Source organism: Callithrix jacchus, chromosome 5, assembly GCF_049354715.1.
Source record: "Callithrix jacchus isolate 240 chromosome 5, calJac240_pri, whole genome shotgun sequence".
NCBI classification, from domain to species: Eukaryota; Metazoa; Chordata; class Mammalia; order Primates; family Cebidae; genus Callithrix; species Callithrix jacchus.
The window spans coordinates 42,265,205-42,287,059 of NC_133506.1; the positions used below are offsets into that span (position 1 = coordinate 42,265,205).

Below are 21,855 nucleotides of genomic sequence, written 5' to 3' on the forward strand. Positions count from 1 at the left end.
CTCAAGATAGAAATCTCAGGGCTGGGTGCGGTGGCTCACACCTATAATCCAAGAACTTGGGGAGGCAGAGGCGGGTGGACTGCTTGAGCCCAGAAGTTCGAGACCAGCCTAGGCAACATAGCAAAACCCTGTCTCTGTAAAAAGTACAAAAATTAGCTGGACGCGATGGTGCACACCTGTAATCCCAGTTACCTGGGGGTGGCTGAGGTGGGAGGATTGCCTGAGCCTGGGGAGGTTGAGGCTGCAGTGAGCCAAGATTGCACCTCTTCACTCCAGGCTGAGTGACAGAGTAAGGCACCACTGAAAGAAAGAAAGAGAGAAGGAAGGGAGGGAGGGAGGGAGGGAAGGAGGGAGGAATGAATCTCAGCACATACTAGGTACTCAGCAGAGACTTGATGGATGAAGGAAAATGAATGAACAGCTGAGTGAATGAAAGGTTAGCCCAGGAGGTGAGGGGTGGGGCATGGCTTGCCAGCTATAGCCAGGTCTTTGCCTTCACCACTTTGTATTCTGGGCAAAGAAAAGAAACAGAGAAATAGACTATGAAGGCTGGGATTTGTCCCTTTCTGGAACTTGGGCTGTGGTGAGGGTGCTTGAGTGGGTGGGTTTCCTAACAGGCTCACACCTCTCTACCTACTCGTGGCTTTTCCATTTTATACATTGTCTGCTGACTCCTTTTGGTATCACCCCCGGTCTCATACCTCCAGACCTTTCCCACTTGCAGTCCTGGTAGGTTTTCAGCAATTTTATTTTCATACCAGCATCAGTAAGACTTCATTAAGATGGAGAACACATGCTTTGGGGTGTCACTGTGGGACCAGTACTGGAGGTCCCTTTGTTATGGGGAAAGAAATTGTAAGGTGGAAGTGGGGGTGCTTGTTCATTGGGATTATCCATGAGGCCTTTGCACTGCTGGGGCTGGCATGTCAAATCCATGGGTGACCATGAGTTCACTGTAGGTTGGCCCAAAAGAACAAAAGCAGGCAACTTCCCACAGATGTGCAGAGGCAGGACGGCCTGCTGGCTAGGAACCTGGGCTGCCGAGTCAGGCTGACCGGGGCTTAAACCCTGCTCCACCCCTTCCCAGGAGGGCCTGCTTCCTAGGGCTGTGGAGATTAAACAAGATTATGCATGCAAACTGATTAGTGTTGGGGAAGATAATAAGTGCTCAATAAATGCAGGCTATTATTATTATTTAATTTAGTATTTCTCCAGCTGCTAATGCCAATAACGGAAAGGCTTCCAAGGGCTTGGATTAAGCTAATACCGGGTTTGGCCCAGGAAAAGGAGGAGGGGTTTGCATGGTAATTGTCACCTCTCCTTAAAAAGAGGAGGAAATCCAGAAGACAGCAAGCCCAAGGAGGGATGTTCAGAATTATCAGTAATCAGAGAAATGTAGATTGAAGACAACAAATGACATGCTAGACCCATAGGTTGGCAAAAATAGCGAGTGGGATTACGCCAAGTGCCTATAGGGGTGTAGGAACCGCCTATGGACCGGACACCCAGCCCTTCAGGAAATTAGGTCTGCGCAACCTTGGGACCCAGTGGTCCCACTCTATCCCAGGTCCCACTATATCCTGATGAAACTCGCACACAGGCCCACAAGGGGATGGATGTGAGGGCATTTATGGCAGCCTTGTTGGTGATGAGGAGAGAGAGGCCACACTGGTGCTGACCCTGGAGAAGTCAGGAGAGATGTAAAGGATGCACATGGAAGGCCAGGCATGGTGGCTCATGTTTGTAATCCCAGTGCTTTGGGAGGTCAAGGTGGGAGGATTGCTTGAGGCCAGGAGTTCGAGACCAACCTGGGCAATACAGCAAGATCCCAATCTCTAGAAAAATAAATAGCCAGGTGTGGTGGTGCACACCTGTAGTCCCCACTACTTGGGAGGCTGTGGGAGGAGAATCAATTGAGCCCAGGAATTCAAGCCTGCAGTGAGCTATGATCGCACCACTGTACCCCAGCCTGGGTAACAGAGCAAGACCTCGTCTCTTAAAACAGAATGCACATGGTGGAGGAGAGACATGCCCACTGCAACATGGATGGATCTTAATGAGAAAACAGAAACCTTGCAAAACAATGCACACAGAATGTACAGAAACGAATGCCTGCTCCCAAAACACTAGTGCACATTTTGCACTACTGCTCGTGCAAACAAGAGAATATGCAAGAGGCACACCAGACTTAGTGCCTGTGGAGTGATGGGGGATGACAGGGAGCAAATAAATAACAAGAGTGGTCTTGGGTGGGCTCATGAGGAAAATGTGCACAAACTGAACTAGCCCCCTTCCACCCAACAAACGTGTATTCGTTTATTTTGTTTTGTTTTTGGTTTTTTTGTCCAACTAATTTGTATTTGTCACCTGCGTTTAGAAGTTGAGAGTTTTATATACAAATCCAGAAGCCTGGCTACATCAGACACATTCTTATGAGGCAGAGGTTGGCTGGAGCTGAATAGCATTACATCAGTGAGGAATGCTTTCGCTGCAAGTAATAACAAGCCCAACTAACACTGACTTAACCTATAATCACACTTGTTGTGTGTTTAACAAGAAGTCTCTACCCCAAGATTAGTTTGGCAGCTCAATTATATACTCAAAAAATCAGACTCTTCTTATCCTTTTACCATTTTGGCCTCAGTCTATGAGCCTTTTGCCTCTGCTCTCATGGCTCCATGGCTCAACATGGCTGCAGTCACTCCAGGAACTACATCCTGACATGATTCAGGGCAGGAGGTGCAGGGAGGGGCACAAAAGAAAAGTCTTTCCCGTAGGACTCCTTAGCCAGAACAAGAAAACATGGCCATCCTGAAGGAAGGATCCAGTATCACATCGTGCAAGGGAGGCCAGGAAAGCAAGACTCAGTCTTCATCAGCCTTGACAGAGGGAAGCTATCAAGGGAGCGAGGAATCAGGCATGCCTATGAGGAGGCCAAGTGGCATCTGCCACAAACCTCTGGCCCCTAAACACAGCCTGGCATTCCCGTTTGCCACAGTCCCCACCATCCCCTTTTGTTCCCTGGCACTGAAGCCACGTATCACTGTGCCTGCAGCACCTTCTTCCCTCACTGATGTCACTTGCTGGGCCTGTAAGGTTTGGATGCTGCTGGTCTTGGACCCTTCACACACAGAAGCAAAAGGTCCAAAGCTGCTCATCTTCATCTCTTTATTTATTATTTTTTCAAAATGGGGTTTTGCTCTTACTGCCCAGGCTGGAGTGCAATGGCACAATCTTGGCTCACTGCAAACTCCACCTCCTGGGTTCAAGCAATTCTTCTGCCTTAGCCTCCCAAGTAGCTGGGATTACAGGCGCCCGCCACCATGCCTAGCTAGTTTTGTATTTTTAGTAGAGATGGCATTTCACCATGTTTGTCAAGCTGGTCTTGAACTCCTGACCTCAAGTGATCCGCCCTCATTGGCCTCCCAAAGTGCTGAGATTACAGGCATGAGCCACCGCGCCTGACCCATCTTCATCTCTTTACTCTCTTTCTTCCCTTGTCTCTTGTCCTATCCTATTTCCCTAGCCTTGAAGAATTGCCCTCTTTTAAGAAAATCTGGCCTGGCATGGAGGCTCACGTCTATAATCCCAGCACTTTGGGAGGCCTAGTTAGAAGGATCCCTTGAGTCCAGGAGTTTGAGACCAGCCTCAGCAATATAGCAAGGCCCCACCTCTACAAACAATACAAGAAAACATTAGCTAGGCATGGTGTCATGTGCCTATAGTCCCAGCTACTCAGGAGGCCAAGGTGGGTAGATTGCTTGAGCCTGGGAATTCAAGGCTGCATTGAGCTATGGCTCAATGGATGGCACCACTGCACTCAGCCTGGGTGATAAAGTGAGACCCTGTCTAAAAAAAAAAAAGAAAGAAAATCCCTCTTAATCCGTGTTTCTTAGTAAGACATTTTGCCTACCTCAATCTAATTCATAATTGGTTCAACAATGGGAGCCAGTCCACAGACTATTACTGGTCTACAGTAACATAAATATGGAACTGAGAGAAAAAGTAATAAATGGTGTTTACAGCAATTAGATATGGCCGCAGTATCCAAGCACATGATCATAGGCTCATCTCATTGCTCAGGATGCAGACAAGCTTGGGGCTGCTGCATCACAAGCCAATTGCCTGTGATGTGAGTTGCATGCTGACCACATGTCGTGAACCATGTCTTAGTCCCGAGGGTTCGACATTTGAAATCAGATTCTTCCTCACAGAGTTGAGAAGCACTGGTGTATACCTCAGGTCCTCCCAGGCTCTCAGGAGGACTTGGGAACTCAAGAGCCAGGGTCACTCATTTCTGCTATTCCTTCTTTCCACCTTGCTATGCCCTAGCTTAGGGCCGTGATCCACAATGGAACTGTCTGGGAGGAAGAATCCCAAGGCAGTGTCTCGAAACATCGCCCTGACAGATTTGCCTTCCTACCTGAATCCTGCGCTCTCCTCCCACCTCTCACACGTGATGACATGAGGAATACCTGGTGCAGGAGGAAAGACAGACATCTGACTGTCCGCCTCGGACCACCACCCCGGGAGCACTTCCTCAGCACAGAAGTTGAGGGGAAATTTCCAGAAAACGTACACATCCTCAGCATTTTCTTGAGTGTCTGTGCATTAAATGTATCCATATAGATAGGATTTTTCAGTGGTCTAATCCACCATGTAAAATGGGATCTGAAACTGAACAGGCCCCTCTGGAGTACCCCCTTGGATTGCACAGCTGGGGCTGAGTTCGCAGGGAGTTCACCCCGGTATCACAGGCAGGCGCTGGCTCTTCTATGTGATTATCTCCAGTTGTTGGGAAAACAGGGAGGCACGACATCAGGCTCCGGGATCAGTGCAGAAAACATGCTCACTTCCCAAGGTACACGTAGCTGCTCTCCTGGCAGCTGTAGTAAGGGAGGATGGATCTTTCAAACTGAAAATATTTTGAAGATCCCAAGTCTCACCCAGATTCTGAGCAGCTCTAGCACACGAGTTGTTTTGCGATCTCAGATCTCAGGGGTTCGCATTGCCTGGGAGGACTAGGCCCAGCTTGTCTTCTCTCCATCCAGAGGAGCCTTCTGCGGTGAATCTCAGCAGCCTGGTTAACATTGGGTTATAATACTGCCAACATAATAAAAGAAAAAGAGGGAAAGGGGCATGAGTCGGTGCCAGAGTAGGAGGGAATTGTTCCCTGAACTCCTGAGTGGGGCTGAAGGCAGCTGTGAAACTCAGATACAGTCTCTTCTCTCGGGCCTCAAGGTGTGGGTGCCCGGGAGTGTGGCAGAAGGAGGGTGTTCTGATCTTTCTGGGCCTCTCTGTGCCCTTCCTTTCGCTGCCAAAGCCTGAGAGACAGGCCATGGGGACACTGTGGGGAGGTAGTGGGAGCAGCAGTTTTGTTTTTTAAATTAAGGTAAAATTCCCATGACACAGAATTAACCATTAACCATTTTAAAGTATACAATTCAGTGGCATCTAGTGCATTCACAATGTTGTGAACTCCAACACATTTTCATCACGCCTAAAGGAAACATCATAACCTTTAAACTCTCATTTCTAATACCCCATCCTCCGGCCCTGGCAGTCACAAACTTACTTTTTTGTCCCTGTAGATTATCTTATTTTGGATACTTTATATGAATACAAATCCTTTAATGTATGGCCTTTTATGTCTGGCTTATTTTATTCGGCATAATGTTTTTTTGGGGTGTGTGTGTGTGTGTGTGTGTGCTGAGACAAGAGCATAGGGTCTGGAGGCAGAGAACCTAAGGCCAATTCGCGCTGACTTCCTAGAACTGTACCAAAAGGAAAACTCCACCTCTGCACACCCAAGTAGCAAAAGAATCAGAGGCTACTCTGTTTGCAACCTCCTGCCCCTTTACCAATGTGTTGCAGATGAAAAGGGGAAAGTAAAGTACCTCTGATTTGTCACCTCCCATGACCAATCAGACTGGCTGTGGCCCAAGTCTTCATTTGCATAGGGTATAACTTTGTCACTTTAGCCTCTGGTCCTTCCTTGCAACCAGTAGTCTGGCTATGGGCCAGGTCTTCATTTACATAGGACATAACCAGGTAACCAATGGGAACCCTCTAGAGGGTATCCAAACCCCAGCAAGCTCTGTAACCAGGGCTCCTGAGCCCGCTCCCACTCTGTGGACTGTAATTTTGTTTCAATACATCTGTGCTTTTGTTGCTTCATTCTTTCATTGCTTTTTTGTGTGTTTTGTCCAATCCTTTGTTCAAAACACCAAGAACCTGGGCAACTAATAATCAAGATCCTCCACCAGTAACAACAGGGTCTCACTCCTATTGCCCAGGCTGGAGCACAGTAGCACGATCTACGATCACTACAGCTTCAACTTCCCAGGCTCAGATGATTCTCCTACCTTAGCCTCCAGAATAGCTGGGACTACAAGTGTGCACCGCCATGCCCAGTTAATTTTTTTGTATTTTTAGTAGAGGTGGGATTTCAACGTGTTGCCCAGGCTGATCTCCAGCTCCTGGTCTCAATTGATCTACCCTCTTCGGCCTCCCAAAGTGCTGGGATTACAGGTGTGAGCCACCATGCCCAGCCTCATTTGACACAATGTTTTCAAGCGTCATCCATGCTGTACATAGCATGTATCAGAATTGCATTCCTCTTTGTGGCTAAATAATATTCCATTGTATGGCTGGACCACATTTTATCTGTTCAGTCAGTAATGGACACTTGAGTCATTTCCACCTTTCAGCCATTGTGAGTAGTGCTCCTATGAAATTTTGTATACAGGTTTTTGCTTAAATTCTTGTTTTCAGTTCTTTGGGGTATAAACCCAGAAGTACAATTGCTGAGTCATATGGTAATTTTGCATGTACCTTTTTGTGGAATCATCCAATATTTTCCACAGCTTTTTTATGCACCATTTTACATTCTGCCAGCGTGTATGCGTGTTCCCATTTCTCCACGTCCTCACCAACGCTTCTTTTCTTTTTATTTTTCTGTTTTTATTATGGCCAACCTAGTGAGTGTGAAGGAGGAGCCGTTTTCAGCTCAGATGCTCATAATGGGTCATGAGACCTTGCCCACTCTGAGTTTCTAAAAACTGAAGGACAATGCCCACCTTAGAGAGTAGACATCAGTGTCACACAAGTCACTGCACATAGCATCCCCAGCACAGTGTCCAACACGAGAGACGCTGTTCACTGGGATACTGTATTAGTCTGTTCTCATGCTGCTAGTAAAGGCGTACCTGAGACTGGGTCATTTATAAAGGGAAGAGATTTAATTGACTCACGTTCCACGTGGCTATTGTTGGGGCCTCACAATCATGGTGGAAGGCAAAGGAGAAGGAAAGTCACATCTTACATGGCAGCAGGCAAGAGAGTGGATCTCATGAGACTTATTCAATATCATGAGAACAGCATGGGAAAGACCTGGCCCCGTGATTCAGTTACCTCCCACCAGGTCCCTCCCATGGCATGTGGGAATTATGGGAGCTGCAATTCAAGATGAGATTTAGGTAGGGATACAGCCAAACTATATCAGGTACCAAGACCACCTTCAGGTACCATGTTACCCAGTGCTTCTCATTCTCACTGTTGTGAAAGACAAGCGCCTCTTCCCTCATTTAGTGTAAAACAAAATAAAAATGAATCACCAGAATATGTATTCTCAGTAGGGGTAATGTAATCCCAAAAGAGGAAAAAATGGTCCCTGGGGGTGGGGCAAAAACATCTATTCTTTTAGTATATAAAGTACAAATATGTATACAGTCCTGAAACAGATATACAGTCTAACTATAATACTACAATTTCATGGGGGGTGGGGCAATTAGGGGAGGAAAAATCTAAAAAGGACCCTTGGAGAATGGTGGCAATAATGAAAAAACTGAAAAACAATGAAGTTTAAAACAGTTTAAATTTGTTTAATTTTTATTTTATGACTTTTTAATAAATTAAAAGCCTGATTTTTTATTAGACTTAGCAGGTGTAAAGTACTGTATTAAATTGCTCTGGAGGTTTCGATTTCTCTATTTATCTCAGAGGCTTTCAATTTCTCTATTTATCTCAGACTGGTAATAAACATAGTGGCTTTCAGTTTCTCTATTTATCTCATCACAGACTGGCAATAGATGGTTTGTGGGCAGGCACCAATCTGCAGTCCACATTTCAGTAGTGCTCTGCAGAAGCATCACTACATCTTGATCTTTCTGGAATTATCTCACGTCCTAATGTATCTGTTCATTTGATTGTTTTCTCTCTTGCTTGAATGCCAGCATCAACACCATATCTAAAATAGGGCCTAAAGCGCCATATCTAAAACTGATATTTGGTATATCACTAGGAAATGAATTGTTGAATACCTGAGGAAATGAATGAGCAAATGAATGAATGAATGAATATCCACTTAAAAATTGTTTTGCTGGCTGGGCATGGTGACTCACACCTGTAATCCGAGCACTTAGGGAGGCCAAGGTGGGTAGATTGCTTGAGCCCAGGAATTCAGCACCAGCTTGGGCAACATGGCAAAACCCCGTCTCTACAAAAACTTAGCCAGATGTGGTGGCATGCGCCTGTAGTCCCAGCTACTCAGGATGCTAGGCAGGAGGATCACCTGAGATTGGGAGTTCAAGACCATAGTGAGCTGTGATCATGGCACTGCACTCCAGCCTGGGCAACAGAGTGAGACCTTGTCTCAAAAAAAAAAAAATTATTTTACTGAGTCAGGCATTGGAGGTTACTTTTACTTAAAACCCAGGAAAACCCAATCAACCGAAAAAAGGTAGCAGTTCTCTGTCTTTGACAGAGTCTCAGAATAATAATGTTTCAACAAGAAAGAAGGGTATTTCTCTCTCACCTAAAAGACCTAACTAATATGGCTGTTCTGATCTGCAGACGTGATGGGGGTCCAAGCTCCTTATGTCTTTTTGCTCAGCTGCGTGATCCAGGATGGCCCCATTCCATGGAGAAAGAGAAGCTGCCCCTGCCCTTCAAAATTTACTCCTATCCCCTTGTCCAGAACTGATCATGTGGCCACATTTAGCCATAGGGAAGCTGGGAATTGTAGTTTCTCTAATCAGCCATGTGCCCAGCTTAGAAACAGATTCTATTAATATGAGAGAGAAGGGATGAATCAATGTTAGGGAACTCCAGGAGACCTGGCACCATCACCTGAAGAGGATGTTTTTTTCATCTCATCCTTGCCTTCCCTCACTTTCAGAAGAAGGCAAGAGGTCAGTGTTTCACATTCCAGCACCAAGCCAGATCTGTTTTGTCAAAACTCTCCAGAGACCACATCTTGTGGCACAAGACTTCTGGGGCCATGAGCCTCCTTCTTCCTGGGTCCTCTCTGGCACAGGATGGATTTCTCACTGCAGGCACTCTGTGGCTGCCCTCACACTGCAGTTTGTTCAGCTGTCCATTCTTCAGCTGACTCTGGGTCACAAAATGAAAATAAACAAGAGATTATTTTGGAGAAAGCATACCAAGGGACAAGATGATGGCCTGTTTGTTTCCAAACCTGCCCTGAGTCATCGTTCAGAAGGTTGCTGCAAAAGAAAAGAGAAATCAGAAGAGGAAACACTGCAGCCAGAAGTCTTCTGAGACAGGTGGCTTCCTAAGCTTTTGCAAGTAGGGTCACCATGCTAACCAGAACCAAGCCGACCTTGAATGGAATAGACTAACCTAGACCTTCTACTAAATGTCTGTAGGCAGGAGATTGAGGACAGAGTGGAATTCCCAGCCTGAAGTTTAAGCTGTGCTATAGTCACAAAAAATTTTGTTGACTGTGGTTATCAAAAATTTAATTGTACATTTTCAAATAACTAGATGAGTATAATTAGATTGTTTATAACACAAAGAATAAACACTGGAGGTGATGGATACCCTATTTACCCTGATGTGATTGTTACACATTGCATGCCTCTATCAAAATAGCTCATGTAGCCCAAAAATATATATACCTACTATGTACCCACAAAAATTAAAACATTTTAATTAAATAAAACTTTTTAATGAAACAAATGAACCAAATTGTATATAGCCACATAGAGAGGTACTATCTTAAATGACTTTATACATATTTTTATTCTTTTCCTTTTTCTTTCTTCCTTCCTGATGTTTCCAGCTTTTTTATGATTTCCTTTCTATTTTAAGAACTTATACCAATTCTTTCTGGGTAGATCTGCTGTAAAAAAAATTCTCTTGGATTTCCTTCATTTGAGAATGTCTTATTTTTCCCTTCATTCCTGAAGGATATTATCTTTGGATACAGCATTCTGAGTTGATGGTTCTTCTCCTTAAGCCCTTGAAAAATGTTGTGCCATTTCTGTCTGGCCTCCATGGTTCCCAATGAGAAATCTTCTGTCGTTCCTATTCTTTTTCCTTTACTCTGGCATATTTTGTTTGATTGCATAAATGAATGAATAAAATAATTAATCTCAGCTCCACAGCCTGCCAGCTCTATGACTTAGGAAAAGTTTCATTCCTAAGCCTCAGTTTCTCTGTATAGAACATGGGAATAGCAACTATATACCTTCCTCTCAGGATCAATGTGAGGATTAAGTGCAGTAATATACGAAGTGCCTAATACAGTGGTTGGTGCACAGAGCTCTCAATAATCTCAGTGGAATGAATAAGTGAATGCATGCATGAGTGAACTACTTAATGGCCTCAATGTGTTTCTGTAGGAAAACCATGTGCTGCCATGGAAAGATCCTGAACTGGGAAGCAGGAGACAGGCTCATGGCCCTCTCTCCTGCTGAGACCAAAGCTCAGGATCAGCACTGTTTGCCTTCCCTCTTTGGGCCTCAGCTCCCCATTTGTACCATAAAGAATTTGGCATGGACTATTAGTTCTCAGTTCTTAGTGTGCACTAGAAACTTCCACAAAGGTTTGTTGTTGTTGTTGTTGTTGTTGTTTTATATACTGATGCCTGGCCCAACTCTAGACTAACTCAAATCAGACTATCTGTGGGAAGGGCCCTCAGATTTTTTTTTTTTCATGTTCTTTGGGAGATTCTGATGCAGAGCAAGGGTTAAAATCCTATATTCCTAATGGATTCATCATCTTGGATAATTTTAGAGGTGTTGTGGTTCCTTTATTGTCCTCTTATCTTCTCCTGCCTCACCCCTGGAAAGTAAGTGTGCTGGAGTCCCTTGTGCTCATCCCAGCCACTTTATAAAAAGCAGGCTTGGACTCTAGAAGCTTCTTGTTTGATGTAAGTCACCACTCATTTGAGCAGTCATTTATTTTCTAACCGGCAACTCATGTGAATGTTTAGAGATGTGCCTTGAGTTGTCCCGGTCCCTACGTCAGCACTCCATGCTCCTTTGGCAGATGCAAACTACTTTCCAGGCTTCCAGGTCCTGAAGCATCCAGCCCCAACTTTTTTATCTGACCTCATCTTCTAAAAGAAGTCTGTTGATTCAGTCCAATTCCTACCAAAATTCCAGATGGCATTTAGTGGAAACTGACATACAAACTAAGAGCCAAAACAACCTTGAAAAAGAACAGAGTCGGAGAACTTATACTACCTAACTTCAAAACTCACCATAGGCCAGGTGCAGTGGCTCATGCCTATAATCCAAGCACTTTGGAAGGCCAAGGCAGATGGATCACCTGAGGTCAGGAATTCAAGACCAGCCTGGCCAACATGGTGAAACCCCATCTCTACTAAAAATATAAAAAATTACCTGAGCATAGGCGTGGGTACCTGTAATCCCAGCTACTTGGGAAGCTGATGCAGGAGAATCTTTTGAACCCAGGAAGCGGAGGTTTTTGCAGCAAGCCAAGATCATGTCACTGCACTCCAGGCTGGGGGACAAGGGCAAGATTTCATCTAAAAAAAAAAAACCATAAAGCTTCAGTAATCAAGACAGGATGGAATTAGTATAGGGTAGATATATCAGTGAAACAGAATGACGTCCAGAAAGAAGCCTTCTCATTTACGGTCAGTTTATCTTTGGCAAAAGTGCCAAGTCATTCAATGGGGGAGGAGATGGATACCCACTTCTCCATGATGTGCTTATTTCATATTTCATACCTGTATCAAAACATCTCATGTACCTCATAAATAGACACACCTACTGGGTACCCACAAAAAAAAAATTTTAAATAATAAAATAATTCAGTGGAGGAAAGGATAGACTTTTTATAGTGGGTCCTGGAATAAGTGTGCGTGTGTGTGTGTGTGTGTGTGTATATATATAAAAAGATTAAGCCTTTATTCCACACTGTACACAAAGATTAACTTGAATTGGATCATAGACCTAAATACAAGAGCTACAACTATAACATTTCTAGAAGAAAACATAAGAGCGGATCTTTGTGACCTTGAGTTAGGCAATGAAAGCAAAATCCAACAAAGAAAAAATTGACATCATACCATCTTTTGCTCTTCAAAAGATACCATTAAGAAAAAGGTAAGCCACAAACTGAGAGATAATATTTACAAATCATGTGTCTGATTAAGAACTTGGGTCCAAATATCTAAAGAACTCTTATAACAGTAATAAAAGGTCTTTTTAACTTTTTTAAAAGATTTGATTAGGATTCCATAGGGAAAAAGATTTGAGTAGATATTTCAACAAAGAAGATATGTGAATGGCTAAAAAGCACATGAAAATGTCCAACACTGTTAGTCATTAGAGAAATGCTACTTAAAGCCGCCATGAGATACAATCGCATCCTCCCAAGCAGCTGGAATTATAGGCATGCGCCACCACACCTGGCTAAGTTTTAAATTTTTTGTAGAGATGACATCTCACTATGTTGAACAGACTACTAAAGTGGCTATAATCAAGAAGATTGAAACTACCAAATACTGGTTAATCTAGAACTCTCATGTATTCCTAGTAAGAAAGCTAATGGCACAGCCACTTTGGAAAACAGTTTGGCCATTTCTTTAAGTTAAACACTTAAATGACCAAACTCCTAGGCTCAAGTGATCCTCCTACCTCAGCCGCCCAACACGTTGGAATTACAGGCATGAGCCACCACACCTGGCCTCAGATTTTTTAAAAACATAATTTTCAAGGACCAGGATCTGAGTAGTGGGCACTATCTCATTTATTTCTCACCACAACCCTTTGAAAAGGACAGCATTTATTTTCCTCATCTATTGAGGAAATTGAAGTTCAAAGAAATTTGGTAACCAAAGTCACAGGTTCCATCCCAGCCTGTCAGACCTCAAAGACCCCACCTTGCCATGGCATCCTCTTTGCGTGTTCCTCTCTGACTGTAAGAAACCTGATCTGGCTCTTGTGTCTGGACCGCTGACCTGCCATCCAGATGGAGGAAGACCCAGAGACTTAGGGGCCACGTGAGCCACAGCCACGGCCACATCAGCAAGCAATTGGAAGCACCCAGGAGGCCATGGCGATGCTGGCAGTAGGCATTGCCATAGGATTAATGTCGACAACTATCACCTGGGTTGCTTTGGGAAGGCTGGTGTGAGGCATTAACACTGGGAACCAGAATTTCTGCCCAGCTATCACCCTTGAAGCCACATGGAGGGAGGTTCATGAAATGCTGACAACTGCTTTAAAAAAGAAAAAAAAAAGAAAGGGCCAGGTGTGATGGCTCACACCTGTAATCCCAGCACTTTGGGAAGCCAAGGCAGGCAGATCATGAGATCAGGAGTTCGAGACCAGCCTGGCCAACATGATGAAATCCTGTCTCTACTAAAGATACAAAAAATTAACCAGGCATGGCAGCATGCGCCTATAACCCCAGCTACTCAGGAGGCTGAGGCAGGAGAATTGAACCTGGGAGGCGGAGGTTGCAGTGAGCCAATATTGTGCCATTGCACTCCAGCCTGGGTGACAGGGTAAGACTCCATCTCAAAAAAAAATAGAAACAAAGAAAAAGAAACCTAACCTGTACCCCGTTCCTCCTTCCTACAGGCACGACGGGGTTCTATCAAGGAGGAAACGGACTGGGCAACGCAGCTGGATTTGGGAGTGTGCACCAGGTAGACATGGCTTCCTCCCAGTTTTTTCCTCAGTTCTTCCTGGAAATAGTTCCCTTACATCAGGGCACCCAGAGAGCCCATGCACACACATGATCTCAACTAGGAACCTGCCTCTTACTACCTGGGTTTGGAGACTACAGGGTCTAGATTGTGCAGAAAGCCGCTGAAAGGATGCAGTATACAGGCAGAGACGTAGGAATTGTTAGAAGATTCCTGAGATGTCATGGAGATCTACAAGTATGTTCCATCTTGACCTGGGCCCAAGACACCCACTGACTGTTGAATCTGATATAAATCAATACAAATGGGTGGGTTCTTTCACCAGACCGTGGGCTTCTCAAGGGGTACCATATCATATATCTTGCTCACCTCTGCATCCCTAATGGTGAGAGCACAGCGCACAACAGGAGCTTTATAAATGTTTGTTAAATTGAGCGAAGTCAACTCTCTAAAGGTGAATGTTGGCTAGCATTTTGATTCTCTTGGTGTCACTTATAAAGTGCATTAAGAATGGATCTGCTAAAGGTGTGCAGTAATTCTGCCGTGTGTACACCTCCCCTGTAAACCTAAAATTATTTCAAAACAAAAGGTTCAACTTGCTTTCGGGCTACCATGAAAACAGAACCACCCTGAGATAGATGGGCTTTAGGAATATTTAACATATTTAGATATGAGGAATATGCCAATTTCTTTTCCTGTGAGAATCTAAATAATTTAAAACTTAGCAAATGTAAAAGTTGTTTCATGTATTTTTATATTTTTACTAACATACAATGTACATAGACAAAATGCTTGTAAATAAAACAGTCCTTTTTTTTAAAGTGTACTTCTTAACCCTGGGCATTTGTTCATTTCTCCGTTAAATCTATATTTCTCAGAAACACTGACCCCCTCGCCCCAGGAACTCTGACTCCTGGCTCTGGGGTGGGGCCCAGGAAGCAGAACTTCCCACCAGTTCCGAGCAGGGCTGAGAAGCACTGGTTTGGTGATGGTGGGGCAGAATATTTGAAACAGTGACTACTGGAGAATTGGAATCACTGGTCTGCTTAAGCAAAGCTTGATCAAAGGTGATTGGCAGCTGTTGAATTGATCTCCAAGACTCCCTCATAGAATATTCTGGACCCCTAATGCTGAGGTGCTATATTTGCACCTCCTCCCCATGAACATAAAATGTCAACTAGTCTCCTGGGTTTGTGTGTGTGTGGTGTGTATGCGGGGGGGGGGTGGTCTTAATTGTTAATGCATTTGTTTATTATTTTTATTTATTAATATTTATTGTTAATAAATTAATAATAAATTATTGAGTTACTATATATACCAGGCACTGTTTCAGGTGCAGAAGATACAACAGTGACCAGGACAGGTGCCGTCAGGGCCACATCTATATCCCTGAGGGCCGCCTGTGGACCTCCAGGTGCCAGCATCTGCATGCTGGGCCCCAAAGGGCTTTTCTAGAACCAGTGCATGGGGCAAGCAGGAAGTGCCTGGGAATTAAAGCCCCCTGGGAGCAGCTCTTAAAGACTGACAAGTTGATGTATAAACCCATCTGCTCCCTTGACCCCTGGGAGAAGCAGTTTTGAGATGTGAGTTTTAGACCATCTCAGCTTTTCCTCATAGGACTCAGCTCCAGTCACTACCATAGAAGCCCCTGTGCAGGCTGCTGCCCCGCGTCCGCTGTCTCACTTCCCCACTCCCCTGCTGGTGTCTCCCTCACTTTCCAAACAGCCTCCTTGCACTTGAATCCTTGTCCCAGGGTCTGCTTCTGGGAAACCAAAATGAAGACAGCTCCTGCCCACAGAGAGCTTTTATTCTAATAAAGAGAGAGACAGAGTGGCCAGGCTCACCAATGGCCCAGGCCCAGAAAGGCTTCCTCACACATGTTCTTGATTTGTTTTTCTCTTCCCAGGACTATCCTTCCTACCCCGGCTTCCCCCAGAGCCAGTACCCCCAGTATTATGGCTCATCCTACAATCCTCCCTATGTCCCGGCCAGCAGCATCTGCCCTTCGCCCCTCTCCACGTCCACCTACGTCCTCCAGGAGGCAGCTCACAACATCCCCAACCAGAGTTCTGAGTCACTTGCCGGTAAGTGCAGTCACTGTGGTGGGCCATTCATGGCCGTGGTCTGAGAGCTTCTGTGAAGGAGGGACCCAGATATAGGTCCCATTTGTGACAGACGGGTTATCCGAGGGTCATTCATGGGTGTGGTCTGAGAGCTTCTATGAAGGAAGGACCCAGAAGTGGGTCGCAGTTGTAACAAACAGGCCACCTGAGGGTTAAATCCATCTCTCAGGCATGTCTTGTTGGCCTTTCTGTTTGTGCCTGTTTAATTGCATTTATGTTTAAAAGTCAGAAAATTTTATTAATACCTAAAAATTCTAATTTCTGGCTTCTCTTGAAAGAAGATCCATAGTAGCCACATTCCCAAGGAATGCCACTTGATTAAAACTAAGTGTGTCTGCTGTTTCAGAAAGGACTCACCCAATTCCACATCTAGCCAGCTCACCCCATGTTCATTACTGCCTGGTCTGTGTAGGCCTTGCAGTTGATGCGCCATGGTAGTATTTAAAATATTACCGGCCGGGCACAGTGGCTCACGCCTGTAATCCCAGCACTTTGGGAGACTGGGGCAGGGGATCATCTGAGGTCAGCAGTTCGAGACTAGTCTGGCCACATGGTAAAACCCTGCCTTTACTAAAAATAGAAGCCTGGGCATGGTGGCTGACATCTGTAATCCCAGCACTTTGGGTGGCCAAAGCAGATGGATCACTTGAGGTCAGGAGTTTGAGACCAGCCTGGCCAACATGGTAAAACCGTACCTCTACTAAAAATATAAAAATTAACCTGAGTGGTGGTGGGCACCTGGGTAGCACCCAGCTACTAGGGAGGCTAAGCCAGGAGAATCATTTGAACCCAGAAGTCGGAGGTTGCAGTGAGCTGAAATCACGCCATTGCACTCCAGCCTGGGTGACAAGAGTGAAACTCCAGCTCAAAAAATAAATAAATACACACATGCATGTGTCTTTATGGTAGAAAAATTTATTTTCCTTTGGATATGTACCCAGTAATGGGATTGCTGGGTTGAACGGTAGTTTTATTTTAAGTTCCTTGAGAAATCTTCAGGCCGCTTTCCACAGTGGCTGTACTAATTTACATTCCCATGAACAATGTATAAGCATTCCCTTTTCTTTATAACTTTGCCAGCATCTGTTATTTTTTTGACTTATTAGTAATAGCCATTCTGATTGGTGTGCGATGGTATATCATTCTGGATTTGATTTGCATTTCCCTAATGACTAGTGATACTATTTTTTCACATGCTTGTTGGCCACATGTACGTCTTTTTTGAGAAGTGTCTGTTCATATCCTTTGCCCATTTTTTAATGGGGACGTCCTTAAGGATGTTCATTTCTGATGGCACAGCAGTTTTAGGAAACCCTTTTTATTAGCCAGGACTTTTTTGCTTCAAAAGATACAAGAAATCCAATTCAAACTAGTTTAAACAAAAAAAAAGAGGAATTTTTAGGCATATGTAATCAAGGTGTACAAGGGTTTAGGGCTGGGTCCAGGTGTTCCAATGTTGGGACTTAGTCTCTCTCTCTTCCTTCTGGCTCTGAATTTTCCTGGGTTTATTTCATTCTCAGGCAGGTTCCTCCCCTGTGGTGGCAAAGATGGCCACCAGCTACCCAGAGCTTAATCCTGTTTGCTAAGCCACCTCAGCAAACAGAGTTCCTCCTCCTCAGCCATTTCTGCAAAAGTCCCAAGTAAAGGTTAGGTCTCATGCTCATCCCCAAACCAATCTCTGTGGTCAGTGGAATGGAATGCTGGGATGAGGCAACAGACTTTGGGCTCATGCCTATGGCTGGAGCCGGAGTTGGGGTCTGCCTCACCTCAACTAGCAGAGACTGAGAGTGAGGAAGAGGTGATCACCTCAAAAAAACCCAGATCACTGTAACTACAAGAAGAAACACTGGGTAAACAAAAATATATATATATATATCCACAACCTTTATATGGATCCCATCTACACTATGAGCGTCACGTGGCAGAGTCCATGTCTGTTCCCCTCTCTGGTCACAGAACTTGGTATGTAATATCCCTATGCAACTGACGCACCAGCTTATGCATTCAGTCATTCATTCCACAGATCTGCTGTGCACGTCTTCTCTTTTACAAGATGGTTTTGGCTTATCAACATTAAATAACATGGCAGCAATACATTAGAATGTCAGTAGATACCACTGAGTTTTTTTCTTTGTCTTCTTTTCTGAAGCCTACTGAGTTTCAGAAAAAAGGCTTTGCAGAAGCTAAGCTAGTGGGGTGGAGATGGTGTGGAGACAGTCAGGAACAAATTTGAATTGGTTGATTGTTAGCAAAGGAACAATAGGGAAGACCCACCTGTTTTGTTCCTGGGGTTCTTGGTGTAGCTATTGATTTTAGCCCTTAAATTTTCCATCACAGGGAGTGAGTGAGTTATCCTTACTTTGACAACAAATGAAGACAATATGGCAAAGCATGTTAGATAAAGTCAACTTTTTAAAAGGTTTAGGGCTTGGGCATTGATTTTGGTATTGATCCCATCTCAGAGTATTTAATGAATGCATAGTACCTATTTGACAACATTCTTTGAAGAGTTTGAAGTGTAACAAAGTTTTTCTCTGTCATCATCTTGAATTATCTTTGGCCACCCTGATTTTCAGAATGTGGTTCTTCCAATCTCATTTCAACAATGGAGAGGAAAACAACACTGATGAGAAATTAGGGCAGAGAGGAACTATAAGCAGGAAATCATCAAGTATATGCCACTATCCGTCTATAATTCAATGGTGAGCTGAAGGGCAAATGAAAAACTTGCTTCCCCAGAATTTGGGTTTTGTGGGAAAGTTCTCTATTCCCATCAGGAGTCAACATAAAGGCTCATTGTGTCTCTTTGAAATTTTTCTGTCTTGTTTCCCCCTGTTCTTCCTTTATCCTTTGATCTAAGGTTCAACAATAAGTGATTGAACTGGTTTTTACTGTGTGTCTAACAAGCTGACATAAAATCTAATGAGGTAAATAATGGTCAACGATAGCTGAGGTCTCCTGCCTCTTTTTCCTAGTGTTCACTGTAAAGGAAGGAAATTTAAGCATATGTGTGCTCATACGCTTGCGCACGCGCGCGTGCACACACACACACCTATACATTCATGCACTCTTTTTAAATTTCCCATAAAAACTCTACTTTTGAAATTATTCAGGATATCCTTGAGTGGTTGGTTCCAAACTCTAGAGGCTCAGGATCACACTCACTCTGTGCGCTGCCTGGATATAGTATTTTGGTGCTCTCCCCACTCACGTCCCCCACCCACCCGATCCCCGCCACAGGACACTCTGCATTGACATGCATTAACCTGTGTGTGAAGTGCCAACAATTTGCAGATGATTACAGGGCAATTTGCTGATATAGAGGGCAGAATCTCAAAATCTCATATTACTCAAAAGAAAAACCAAATCAGCATTGGTTGCTTACAGATATTTTTCTTTTTACATTTTTTTTTTTTTTTTTTTGAGACAGATTTTCTCTCTGTCACCCAGGCTGGAGTGCAGTGGCAGAATCTAGGCTCACTGCAACCTCCGCCTCCTGGGTTCAAGTGATTCTCCTGCCTCAGCCTCCTGAGTAGCTGGGACTACAGGTGCCCACCACCACCCCAGCTAATTTTCATATTTTTCGTAGAGATTGGCCAGACTGGTCTTAAACTCCTGACCTTGTGATCCACCTACCACAGCTTCCCAAAGTGCTGGGATTACAGGTGTGAGCCACCATGCTTGGCCTTCTTTTTATATTTTTAAGTACGGTACAAATTCTCTAAAAAAAAGTTGAAGGATTTTTTAAATTCTAAGATCAACTCCCTCTACCAATAGAAGAATTTTTTTAATCTCTCAAGAGGAAATTTGGAAGGCTCTCCCACGCAGTCTGGCAACATCTAACAAAATTTAAAATACATAGACCTTTTAACCCAACTGTTCAACATCTAAGAATTTATCCTAAAGATAAATTTTGACATAGGTACAAATACTTAAGTAAAAAGAATGTTTGTTTTTCACTGTGATTAAAAATTTATTAATACTATTATGCAAACAAGTTTAGTGATAACCACAAGGGTTTGTACTGTTAGTGCATTAATACATACAAAAATGCATTTTGAAACATTTGTTGTATTCCCTTTATCCTTTTAAATTTCTCTTTATGTTTGTTCTATAATATATATGATGAATCTGTGCAGTGGAAAATTTTTTGCTGATGAGTATGGTACAATCAGAAATGTTTGGAGACTGTGTCAGTTTATTCTTGCTGCTGTAACAAATTATGATGACCTTTGTGTCTTAAAACAACACAGTGCTTGTTTTACAGTTCTGGAGGTAAGAAATGCAACATGGCTCTCACTGAATTAAATCGAGGAATCAGCAGGATTATAGTATTGGAGGCTCCAGAGGAGAATCACTTCCTTCCCCTTCCACCTACAGAAGCCACCCACATTCCTTGGCTCATGACCCTGCATCACTCCAATTTCTACTTATATCACCTCATCTCCATCTCTAACTCCTGCCCCCCATCCCTTATAAGGACTTTTGTGATTCCACTGGGCTCACCCAGAGAATCCAGGATAATCTCCCCATCTCATGGTCCTTAAGTCAGTCACATCAGGAATATTTTTTTTAAGAAAAAGAATATTTATTGCAACAACATCATAGCAAAAGGCTGGAAACAACCTGGACACCATGCCATTAACAGGAAGCAGGGTTAAATCAATCATGGTGTATCCATCAGTGGCATACTATACAGCTGTTAAAAACAGTAAGATAGATATATTTATGCTAATATTGGTTTCTCTTTAAGCTATTGTGATAGCTTAAAAAAAAGCAGGAGGCAGAATTACATGTGTAATATGAGCTGAGTTTTTTAAAAGTTTAAGCATAGGTTAATACCCATATTTATTCATATCCTATAAGGAATTTCTAGAAGGATGCAGTAAATAAGAACGGTTAATAGTCATTTTCTCTAGAGAGGAAAACAAGATCTGGAGTGAAAGAAAAAGACAACATGTAACAGGCAATCTGTGGAACACTCCCCCCAACAACAGCAAATGTACATTCTTTTCCAGTGCACATGGGACATTCACCAAGATAAATATTAATATATTCTGGGCCATAAAACAAGTTTCAGTACCTTTAAAAGAATCAAGGCACACAAAGCATGTTCTCTGACAGCAGTAGAATTAAATTAGAAATAAATAACAGAAAGACTTTTGGAAAGTTCCCAAATCTTCAGAATCTAAATAATATACATCTAAATCACCCATGGGTCAAAGAAGAAATCAGTGGGAAATTAAAAAGCACTTTGAATTGGGTGAAAGTAAAAACAAACATATCAAAATTTATGGAATATCGTTAAAGCAGTACTTAAAGGGAAATTTTTAACATTAAATGTTTGTATTAGAAAAGAACACACACCACAATTATCAGGGGAAGGAAGGAAGAAAGGAAGGAGGGAGGGAGGGAGGGAAGGAGGAAGGAAGGAAGGAAGGATCACCCCTGTGATCCCAGCTGCTCAGGAGGCTGAGGCAGGAGAATCACTTGAACCTGGGAAGTGGAGGTTACATTGAGCCGAGATGGCACCACTGCACTCCAGCCTGGGTGACAAAGCCAGACCTGTCTCAAAAAAAAAAAAAAGAAAAGAAAAGAAGGAAAAGAAAACGTGCCTTGGCAATTATTAAGTAACATGCAAATGTAAATAATGATTACTGAAAATCTATTTTAGAACTCACTTTAACCCAGGCAGTTAAATATATAATTTTTATCCAAAGTCATGATTATTTAACTTAAATTTTTTTTAAATAAGAAAAGAAGTAAAACTTCATGAAGTAAAGAGAGGAAATGACACCTATG

General features: G+C 43.5%; 1 protein-coding gene across 7 annotated transcripts in view; it reads left to right on the forward strand.

Annotated features, from left to right (window-relative positions):
- Window positions 1-21,855, forward strand: part of EYA2 (EYA transcriptional coactivator and phosphatase 2) — a 287,124-nt gene that overhangs the window by 160,985 nt on the left and 104,284 nt on the right. For all 7 annotated transcript variants that reach the window (XM_002747615.7, XM_078371823.1, XM_078371822.1 and 4 more), the window contains 2 exons: window positions 13,863-13,930; window positions 15,837-16,014. In XM_002747615.7, coding sequence (XP_002747661.1) covers window positions 13,863-13,930; window positions 15,837-16,014 — 246 coding nt within the window. The remainder of the gene's footprint in view (window positions 1-13,862; window positions 13,931-15,836; window positions 16,015-21,855) is intronic.